This window comes from Vespa crabro, chromosome 24 (genome assembly GCF_910589235.1).
Source record: "Vespa crabro chromosome 24, iyVesCrab1.2, whole genome shotgun sequence".
NCBI lineage: Eukaryota > Metazoa > Arthropoda > Insecta > Hymenoptera > Vespidae > Vespa > Vespa crabro.
Genome location: NC_060978.1, coordinates 2048778 through 2060983, shown reverse-complemented (window position 1 = coordinate 2060983; position 12206 = coordinate 2048778). Strand labels below are relative to the sequence as shown.

Here is a 12206-nt window from a genome sequence, read left to right as displayed (position 1 = left end):
TATATTGCATTTCTGTTTAAGATGCACTTTCTCTCTCTCTCTCTCTCTCTCTCTCTCTCTCTCTCTCTCTCTCTCTCTCTTTCTAACGTTTCCTTACTTTTATATTCTTCAATGCGCAATACACACACATACACATACACATACACACACATTATACGAATGATTAATTACATTAGATAATAACATCATTCGTAATGTCGTACAATCAATCATTATTTAACATATATACTTTTACAAATTAATTATAAATAAATTTTCTTCATTGTTCCGACACGTAACTCGCGGTTTATTATCTACAGAGAATCATATATTATCATTATTATTATTATTATTATTTTATTTTATTATTTTTTTTTTTTAATTACCTTAATGTAATAAATAATTTTTTTTCTTCGCATCTCTCTCTCTCTCTCTCTCTCTCTCTCTTTCACTTTTTCTTTGTTCGTTGTAGTGACCACCCTTACACTTATAAAAGATAAGAGCGATTATTGAACGTTTGAGATCTCGCGTTGATAATAATCGGCTGATGTACAGTGATTCCCCAACGGTTGTCTAACGTTTATCAAAACTTATAACAAACGTTCACGATATCACGTCAATTGCTCTTTACGTTATCTCATTGATATGCTGTCAAGTATTCTACACACTGCACGAATGATAAAGCATATATCGATATATCTATACCTACGCAATGTCTACGAAAATAGATCGAACACGCATATATACAAATCTGTGTGTGTGTATATATATATATGTGTGTATATGATAGTGAATTAACGTCACTTCTTCGAATGATAAAAAACTGATAAATAAAAGTAAAATAAATAAAAATAGATTATAATATTTCGAGAAAAAAACATGTTAGAATAAATAGAAAAGTGTAGGTATACATATATATATATATATATATATATATATATATATATATATATGTCTACGTTGCATATAATGCGTGTTGATCTAGAGAGAAAGAAAAAAAAAAAAGAAAAAATTTAATGATAAAGAGAAAGAAAGAAAGGATGAAAGAAAAATATATTTATAAAACGAACATCCCGATAAATTTATAATGTGTGAAATGAGGTTAATATAAAATCGTTAATAAAAATAGGCTTTTAATATTATATATTGTTCGAAGCTCGCTTAATTAATTAAAAGGAGCTATTTTATATATTTATATACATATATATGCAAGTATTATTTTTAATACGTATAATACCATTGATATTATCTAATTTATTGTACGCACAAATATATTGTTTCTTTTTCTTTTTCTTATTTTTTCTTCTTTTTTTTTTCTTTTCGAAACTTTTAATTATTTCAAAAAGTCTTATCCATATACACATGTACGTATCCATTTGAATATATTTTTACCTAACAATATAGATATTTCGTCAGTGTTTGTCGTTCGAACAAAAAATCTTGACTTTATTTTTCGAGCAAGTCTTTTTATAGTCTTTTAAAGTTAAACGAAAATAATTTTTACCAACCCCGTTATCGTGCAATCGATCACTGAAACGTTACGCGAGTGGTTCCTTTAACGGGGGAAAACAAAACAAAAAGAAAATAAAAATTCCAACTTCGTTATCACGGCAGATCTTCAAAGCGATTCGATCGATATGGCAATTAAATCGAGAAGAACGTTTGTATTGCTTGGACAAAAAAAATATGTAAGAAAAAAGAAAAAAAAAAAAAAAAAAGAAAAAAAAAAAGAAAAAACAGTAAGTAGGTAGGTTGATAGATCCCAGGGGAATTCATTGTTTTAGATTTCTCATTTCAAAATTATACGATTCTACTTATTATGTTCTAAGCAAATAAAATGAAAGTTGGCTTCGCGTTAGTGACGTGGCTACGATCGAAGAAAACTGAAAGAAAGTGGTACATTTTTTTTCTCTCTTTCCTTTTTCTTTCATTTATTTTTCTTTGTTTGTTTGTGTTTGTTTGTTTGTTTCGTATCGTTTCATTTCGTTTTGTTTTCAACGATGATTGTGATATAAAAAGTTCAATGAAAAGACACATTCCTCGAACGATGAGAGAACGATGACGATGATTATCGAGAATGTTGATAGAGTCAGAAATCACTGAAGGATTTAGCTTTCTAAGAGCCCGAGACATTGCAAATATTTTTTCAAAGCTGGACACCATTTAAAATAAATCAATTATGCATTATATATATGTATATATATATATATATAAATTTTATTTTTCTCGCTTAAACCATTCATGCTAATGACGAATATACGAAATAAATATATATACACGTCTAAAAATCAATTATAATCGGACTTGAAAAATATAGTAATAAAAATGATACAACGACGATACATAATAGAGATATTAAATTATATTTATTATATGATATAAATACATATATATATATATATATATATATATTGCATTGTTTCGTGCTTATTTTTATCCGTCATTAAATTAAAAATATAATTTAATGACAAAATAATAACTTCGGGCTATTAAAACGCATACGAAGAAATTCTCGAATACGAGTGATAAACGAGACCGTAGTTAGCAAGGTCAACGATGAATAAGAGTAAGAGAGAGAGAGAGAGAGAGAGAGAGAGAGAGAGAGAGAGAGAGAGAGAGAGAGAGAGAGAGAGAGAGAGAGAGAGAGAGAGAGAGAGAGAGAGAGAGAGAGAGAGAGAGACAGAGCAATGGAAGCATAAAGATCTTGGGAAGTCCCGAAAAACGTGATAGTTGGTTGGTGGAATGGTAAAGAACCTCGATATTTAACATACCATTCGTAGACCTTGTTAAATATATACATACGTATATACGTATGAACGATCATTCTGTATTACGAGTTGAAAGTAATCGGCTCGCAGTAGCTAGTAACGATATGGTCTGTTTCAAATGTTGACATATTCCATATAAGAATAGCGAGCGAACGAGCGAACGAGATAGAAAGAGAGAGGGAGAGAGAGAGAAGGAGAGAGGGAAAGAGCGAGAGAGAGAGAGAGAGAGAGAGAGAGAGAGAAGGAGAGAGGGAAAGAGCGAGAGAGAGAGAGAGAGAGAGAGAGAGAGAGAGAGAGAGAGAGAGATAAGGTATGTAATTATAAATTTTTTTAAAGTAACTAATTAATAGTAATTATTGCAGTAATTATGTAATTTTTAATCGTCCATATTTTTTTTCTTCTTGTTTGTTTGTTTTCTTTTTTTCTTCTTTTTTTGTTTTTAAGAAAATTGAAGTGTTTTCTTTTTCTTTTCTTTTTTTTTTTTTTTTTTATTCTCTGTGCGTGCGACTATACGTGAGCGTGTATGTGTGTGCGAGTGTATGTGAGTGTGCGTACACGTGTAGGGGATTTTTTGCTTTTATATTAATTATATCGTAATGATAATATCGAATCGATAATAATAATGACAATGAATCATTTTTTTCTTACAAAAATATAATTACATATTACAATTACATATTATAGGAATGATATATTTCATTGATCCTTCAAGAAGAATCTTCCCTTTCTTTCTTTTTTTTTTTTTCTTTTTTAAATATTGAAGTGTTCGTGTGTGTGTATGTGTGCGTTATTATTGACGATGTTAAATAATAATATTAATATTAATAATAATAATAATAATAATAATGAATATTTTTTGTCAAAAAAATAATACCGATTAATCTTTCAGATAAAATTATTAATTGGAAAAAATTCAAATCCAATTGATCGAGGATTCAACGATCGAAATTGATATTCGTGGAAAATAAGAGACCGTCAATTTTTAAGTGAAATCGATAAAAGACACGTGATAAGTGCGGGTAAAGTCGAGGATCTAATATTCATCGATACAAAAACCGAAATCTCTCTCTCTCTCTCTCTCTCTCTATATATATATATATATATATATATATATATATCTGTCTCTGTCTCGTTACGGTCATTTCTACATATCTCGAGTTGAGAAACTCGGGGAAGTACCAACGTGTGTTGTGTCGATATCACGTGAATCCAAGGATCGACGAACGAGCGTGTCGACAAGCCGCTTTAACAGAAGATCGATCGATTGCCGGAACGAGAACCTTTGTCTTTATAAAATTATGAAGGGGTTTTGAAAGTGAAGAGAGGATGGGGGGGGGGGGGGAGTGACGATAATAAGTATATAACCGAACGTCGACGATGTCGGACAGAGATCGTTGAAAGAATTGAAAGTATTCGGATCGAGTGTAAAAATTTAAGAGCCTAAGTGCCTATCGTATTATATTAAAATTTTTAATCGATTTAATCATGAACAATTACGAGAATATAAAATCATTTAAATCTAATCACGTGATAATAAAAAAAGATCTAATATCGTAGTGCCAATAAAAAGATCAAATTGACTTTATCGAAGAAGAACCGGTGAAATTATTGAAACGAACGAATTTTATGATTACGATCGATTTAATCATCGAACGTAAAATATTTCTAACGGTTGATCATTGACAATGAAATTTTTCCTACTTTCGATTATGTTTCTTTGAAAATTTAATTAAATCATTGATTAAATCTTATTAACGACGAAGATACAAAGGACCATAATAATTATTGAAATCAAATAAATCTATGATATAATTATATTAATCCTTTGGAAATATGAAGAAGGATCGGGAAAGTGTTAGAAGATTGAAAGGCGATGGTTTATCCGTGGAAATGGATTCGAATAATCGGATACTCGAGGTCACCGGTGATGGTTGCAAGATTACATTAACAAAAAATTGTGGTAGCGTGCGTGTAGTTGGAGATGGATGTCGAGTTAAAGTAACTCATAATGTCGGCGATATAGTTTATACCGGAGACGGTGGACGTGTATTGCTCGGTCCAAAATCATCGAAAGAAAAAGTCCAATATTTTGGGGAAGGCGGTAAGATCAGTTTTGATTCTGATAAGAAGAAAATGAATATGGAAGGTTCAAAGGGTACGAGGGATGTCAAGGAATCGATCATTCTAAAGAATTATCTTGGTACGGATAAAGATAAGAATATAGAAAAGAAGGATTTGAGAAAAGCAAAGGAGGAAAATTTGGATCTACAAAATGAAAAGAAAGAAACGTTTAATCGTAATAAGATAAAAGATAATAATCAGAAGGAAATGAAAAATATAAAAAGCACTACAGTTTTCATGTCTCAAACAAATCACGAGTCAAAGGATTATTTCGAAGTTAACAAATGGTTCGTTTCGCCGGCTTCGATTGCTTATAAATACGTTGAAAATGTGCCTACTGTTACGATACGTGGTGAAAAAAAAACTACGGCCCATCCTAACAAATGATCGACTTATTATTTTCTTTCGTTAATTAATTCAATTATTTATTTATTTATTGGAAAAAAAATATACATATATATATATATATATATATATATTGTTATTAGAAATGTTATTAAAAAATTTCTCAAGAACATTGGTTAAATGCTCGTTCGATATTTACGAATGTGCGAATCTATAAATAGCATCACAAAATTAATGATAATTATGAAGAAGAATAGATAATAACCAATCATTGAACATCGAAATTGAACAGGATAAAAAAAAAGAAAAAAAGCAGACAAAATAGAAGAACGAATAGGAAACGATTCTTTACGTAATTAGAACCAATTTAGGATTGTTACGAAGCAGGAACGAATTTATATGTAAAATCGTATTAGAAACCTCACGGTTCTTGTTACATCTTGCCAATGGTTTAATGACATCAACACGTAATAAAAATAATAATAATAATAATAATAATAATAATAATAATAATATATATAATATATATATATATATATAGAAAATTTATGTAAAGTGATTGTATCTCGACGAAAATATCGTCGGATCTTCTTCAAATGACTGATTTCTTATATATGAACCTACTACCTCTCACACACACACACACACACATATATATATATATACACATAAACACACATAATGCAATATTAAATTTTATTCGAATGTATCTTAGATATAATTGTGAATAAGTAAAAAAAAAGTATTATTTAACATAATTTATAATTATCTTAAATCTATTGTACAAACAAGCGCCGTTTTAATCTATTGACTGAGTTCCTTTTCGAGTGGAAATACCTAAATGATATTTTAATGTATTCTCTGTGTGAACTTGAAAAAAAAAAAAAGAAGAAAAAAAATAGAGAAAAAGAGAAAGAAGATTAATGATGTTAAAAAAAAAAAAATAAATAAATAAAAAAAAAAAAAAAAAGGGACATAGAAATGATTTGCTAAAGATGCTATCAAGAGTATCGTTCTAATTAAAATTTTACAACGATCTAATGGGTCAAGATCGAAGCTAAAGAACCAAAGAGATTTCAGTAATGATAAAACGATTAATAGTAGTACATAATTAATGTATAAAAAGAAAAAGAAAAAGAAAAAAAGGAAGAAAGAAAGAAAGAAACACGTATATTAAAGGGACAACATGACGGGGTTATATGACGTAAAGTATATACAAAATAATCTGGTATGTAATATTAAAAATAAGGAAAGTAAGAAAAATTAAAAATAAATTAAAAAAGAAACAAAAAAATGTCTCAAAGCGAATGCACTTCCTCTTACCTAAACAAAGTACAAAGTAATTATTATATATATATATATATATATATATATATATATATATATATGTGTGTGTGTGTGTGTGTGTGTGTGTGTGTGGTACATTTAAAAAAGAAAAATACCTTAGGGTTCTGAGTTTCGTTAGTTCCACTTGAATTTCGCGTGACCCTTGGGCTAACGTGTATCGTACTTGGAATAATTTTCTACGCGATGCACAGGAAACGTCCATTAGAGTCGGATAAGTATAATTTACGATCATATAGCTACGCCGTTGCACTCGAAGATTCGCATATATATATATATATGTGTGTGTGTGTGTGTGTGTGTGTGTGTGTGTGTGTATGTGTGTAAAATGTTATAATTATATACATATATAATGTAGATGTCATTGTCCTATACCATCGTACATAAATATAACGTTGTTCTTTATCATACTACTAATTTGACAAGACGACACACACACACACACACACACAAATATATATATATATATATATATTAGGTATATTAATATAAACTAAATAAATAATATAAAAATAATTTGTCGAATAATCCGGGTAATTTTTCATCAGACCGAGGAAAACAAGTTCTGCATATCTTTCAAAATATTTCAGTAAATATGATGCTATTAGTATGGATACATGCAAAATATAAAAAAAAAAAAAAAAAAAAAAAGAAATAAATGGTTCTTTCCTGTTTCTTTCTTTCTCTCTTTTTTGTTTTGTTTTGCTTCTTTTTTTTTGTTTTGTTTTTTATGTTTCGATGATAACAGCATACGTAATACAAAAAAATACCCTCTTTTGTTTTTTCCTTATCAAGAGATTATATACAGTATAGAAATTTATGTATGTATTTTGCAAATTTGAATTGTTTTATATGCATATTTTTAAAAGTGAGCAATCTTAGAACGAGTAATACTTATTTAAAGATTTATAAAAAAAAAAAATTACATACATACATATATATATATATATATATATATATATATATATATATATATATGTAGATGTTAGTATGTACATTGGTAATTCCCTATTAAATGATAAATTTCCATGAAAATTACAGTTAATTACATATTCTTTCGTAAAGAATGTAATTAGCGATGATTCCTTCGTCGAAGTAGTATATAAATCGATGATTCGTGACTAAACTTTTAATAAAGATTTCGGTACTGGCACCGAGTTTCTCCGCATATACATATACATATATATATATATATATATATATATATAAAAATCCTATATACAGAGTGTTCTTCAGTAATAGTTGGCTAAACTTTGCTACCGTATTTTATACTTCTTAAGGACGAAAAAAGGTCATATAAATACACGTTCTAAAAATTCTTCATTTACAAGATATAAACACTTTTTTTTTTTTTTTCTTCGAGGCACATATTTCAAGAATACTCAGAACGAAATAATGTCTTACAAAAATGATTACAGTCTAAGAACAATGGATGCATCGTATCGACATTTTCCAAAGATTTCGTAGAAGACGTTGAAAAATTTTCGACAGAGCGAAACATTATTCTACCACGTGTGATTACAGGATTGTATTTATCGTAAGAAGGCATTTAACCCTCGCGTATTATGATATAACAAAAGAAAAAAAAAATCAGCTTAGCATATTTATTAAAAAAAAAAAAAAAAAAAAAAAAAAAAAAAAGAAGAAGAAAAAATGAAGAAAAAAAGAAAAAAAGAAGAAAGAAAGAAAGAAATTGAAATTGAGTAACTATATGAATTTAATTAACTTAAATATAGTAAATATTATATATGTATATATATATATATATATATATATATCGTTGCATAGAAACGTTTTGTATGATCGATATCATGAAACTTTTTATCTCTATTTCTACGTCGAATATTCGAAGGTAACTCTTGTATTTATTTTCGATATTACAAGTAAAAATTAAAAATATATTTAAAAATATATATACATAAAAATAAAAATAAAAATATCATTCAAAATATCATTTAAAAAATATCATAAAGATATGAATATACAAGAATTGTTCGTTCAATGATTTAGGATATTTTTACGATATATATATATATATTTTTACGAATAATCACGTGAAAAAAATATTAATGAGATCCTTTTTTGAAGAAAAAAAATTGTGTAAATAAAGAACGTAACAAAATAAGATAGTATATATATATATATATATATATATATATATATATATATATATCATAATAATTTCGAAGAAGAAGGCATCGCTTCTTCTTTTATTCGAGCGCAGCAGCGTGCATGGTTACCAGAGACGACTGGCTCCACGTTTCCGTTTACGGAGTAAGGCTTAATATGGTTACCTTATCGTACAACATACATGTACGAACGGATATGTTCGTTCCTTCATTAATTCAAGGACCCATTTGTCGGAGGCAAGGGTCTCCAGAGCTATTCGGTAGTAACTCTTATACTTATATACTCGTGACCCAGCCTTTTGCTCGTTGAAAGATCGGACTACTGCTAATGGAGGTCAACTTGAGATCAAATATATATATATATATATATATTTATGTATGTATGTATGTATGTTTGTATGTATGTATATATGTATTGTAAAATGTATTTATAAAGAAAAAAAGAATAACATAGAAGAAAAAGTTTCTTATCACGTGAAATACAACGTACGAGATGAAAATTATTTTTGTAACAATATTTTCTATCAAATATTTCAAGGTAATATTAATTTGAACGTTTCATTAATTTTACCTTTCGTTGATTAAAGTGTGAAGAAATGTTTTAGTTAAAAAAAAAAAGAAGAAAAAGAAAAAAAAAAACAAAAAAGAAAAGAAAGAAAATATCACTTGATTTAATACATTGCCTGTTATTTTTTTATTCGATCAGTAATTATGAAATAAACACATTATTTATTTATAATGTAATTATTTATAACGATCAAAATATTTGTATTATTTTGAACATTTATTTTACAAAAAGAAAAGGAAAAGAAGAAAAAAGAGAGAGAGAGAGAGAGAAAAAAAAAAGAAATCATTAGATTTCTTCAGAAAGAAAAAAACTATCATTAATTAATAAAAACTTTGATCAAACTAATGGAACAGTGTAATGTAATATTAAGTATATTAAGATTTTTTAATTCTTATCAAAAAATATTAAACATACATTGTGATTTAGACTGATATTTCGTTTAACTTGAACTCGATTTCGTAAGAAGATTTCTCACCAAGAATAATCTACAGCTACATCGAATTTTTTTTGAATTTGTCCTCGTGAGTTTTTTAAACAGCACCTTGTATAATAACGAAAACGAGAGATTACGTAAGGCAGAGAGAAAAAGAGAGAGAGAGAGAGAGAGAGATTCACCTTAAAGAACATGATGATGTATAAAAGAATGAAAGAAACGGTACTGTCACACTTTGCGATTACTTCGAGACCACACAAGGTTAAAAAAAAAAAAAAAAAAAAAAATGCAGAAGAGAAAGTGCTCGATCATCACCAAGTTTGAATATATCGTTGCCATTGATATAAATAATAATTAATAACACAGGATGGATCCTCGTTTGATCCGATTCGATTGAAAATTAATCGACTATTTTTCATACATCTGCTGTGTAAATTTCTCATCGCGGATTTTTTTTTTTTTTTATTTTTTTTTTTGTAAGAAACGACGATATCAGGACGGTGGAAAGATAAAAAAAAAAAAAAACTCACACACACAGGACATCATTAAAAGTTCTTAGAATATAAAAGTAAATTATTCGATGGATTTAAAGTTCAAAGGATATACGGGATTGGTTTAAAAAATGTATTTCTAAGCGAGTCCCAAAAAAAAAAAAGAAAAAGAAAAAAGAAAAAAGATCATAATTTTGTAGAAATGATTTTAAGAATCAATTACGACGAAATTGATCATAAGAGGGAGGGAGGGAAAAGAAAAAGAGAGATAGATAGACAGATAGATAGACAGATAAAGAATGAGAAAAGAATGAGAAAGATAGACAGAGAAAGAAAAAAAAAAGAGAGAGAAAGAGAGAGAGATAGAAAGAGAAATGAAAAAGAAAAGAGATAGACAGATAGACAGCAACCAAATAAAGAAAGAAATAAAAGATAGGGATAGTTAAATAGGTAGACAAAGAGAAAGATAAATAGGAAGACGAACAGAAACAGTAAGAAAAACAAACAGACGAATATAGAAAGAGATAGATAGAGAGAAACAGACGCAGATACTACGAGAAAGAGAGAGAGAGAGAGAGATAAAGTGCAGTAATGCGAGGTGTTTATTTGTAGGAGAAGTGAAAAAGGAAAGGTGGGAGAGAGATCGGTGACCTCTCATGGCAAGCTTCGAATCTGAGCTTTTCCACTCGTGTTACTATAGCAAAATTATATATACTTATATCTATATGTTACATAAATATATATTACGTGTATTATATTAAATATATTATATTTATCTTAATATATATTATTAAAGGTAAAACGTATTAGAATGAAAATTCTCGATCGTATTCTTCATTAATAAAAGAAAGAAGAGCTTCAGATATATTATAACATACGTATTTATGTAATGCATGTAATGTATGTAATATATGTATATATGTGAAAATACGTATATAGATAAATTTAGCGGGAGGTAATAAATATTACGTTACCGTGTTACGTTGTAAACGTTTTGTAAACGTTGTAACTTACGAGGAGACATCATCGGTTAAGGAGGCCAACAACGATGATATCACTCTCCGAAATAAACTTCGTCCCGTTATTAAAAAAAAAAAAAAAAAAAAAAAAGGAAAAAGGAAAAAAGAAAAAAGAAAAAGAAAAAAGAAGGAAAAAAAAAGAAGAAAAGAGAAGGAGGAAGAAATTATTTTGCAATAAATTATTTTATACTTTCTTTTTCCTTTCCCTCCGCCAATCCTATCCACCCTCCTCAATCCCTCCTTCTTCTTCTTCTTCTTTTTCCCATTGTCTCTCCGATATTAATTAATAAGGATAAATAATTCTTAGAATATTATTCTGCAACTTTTTCTATTCCTCCTCCCATCCGATGTCCCACCATCCTCGATCTCCCATTCCTTTCTCTCCCTCCAATGAAAAGAAATTTCACGTGTTAAACGATAGCAATGAATTCGCTTTAGAATTATTAATTATTATCATTTTCTTTGTTTTCTTCTTTTCCCTCCCACCTAATGTTAATTAATATAACAACGAATAATTATTAGAACCTTATTACGTGATATATTACTTTTTTTTTCTCCTTTTTTTTTTTCTTCAAGAACCTTTCTTTCAATTTCTCAAAGTCGCATAAAACAATTCTTTGCCACTTTCATACATTTATAATACGATGCTGTGAGAGAGAGAAAGAGAGAGAGAGAGAGAGAGAGAGAGAAAGAGAGGGTAAAGGGACAGCAGGAGAAAAGAGGGAGAAGAGATGGGGAAGTGGGGGAGAGGGCAAGAACGAACATTAAACAAGCGCAAAAGCTGCTCGGCGTGCGTTCGATGACTCAATGACGACACATGTGCTTCAAAGGGGAGTACCCCCTCCTGCGAATGATCCCGATCGAAATACGAAAGAAAGAAAATGTGTGTGTGTGTGTGTGTGTGTGTGAGAGAGAGAGAGAGAGAGAAAGAGAGAGGGCCACGTGGCACTTGGCAAGGGAATCGCCGGAGTGAGATAAATCTATTTGCGACGCCTCCCCTCCTATATAT

At 28.9% G+C, this 12206-nt stretch overlaps 2 protein-coding genes across 5 annotated transcripts in view; one reads left to right on the top strand and one right to left on the bottom strand.

The window, feature by feature from the left end:
- The window catches only part of LOC124432282 (serine/threonine-protein kinase pakE), a 32110-nt gene that overhangs the window by 10806 nt on the left and 9098 nt on the right, over positions 1-12206 (bottom strand). For 2 of the 4 annotated variants that reach the window (XM_046981078.1, XM_046981073.1), the window contains exon 1: positions 366-575. The exons of the other annotated variants lie outside the window; for them this stretch is intronic. In XM_046981078.1, the coding sequence (XP_046837034.1) occupies positions 366-398 (33 nt within the window). In that variant the 5' untranslated portion in view covers positions 399-575. Of the gene's footprint in view, positions 1-365; positions 576-12206 lie in introns of those variants that run through there. 4 annotated transcript variants of the gene reach the window in all.
- On the top strand, positions 3007-7073 carry LOC124432285. The gene is made up of 2 exons (XM_046981083.1): positions 3007-3057; positions 3637-7073. Exon 2 carries the CDS (start codon positions 4581-4583, stop codon positions 5253-5255), a length of 675 nt encoding a protein of 224 aa, XP_046837039.1. The 5' UTR covers positions 3007-3057; positions 3637-4580; the 3' UTR covers positions 5256-7073.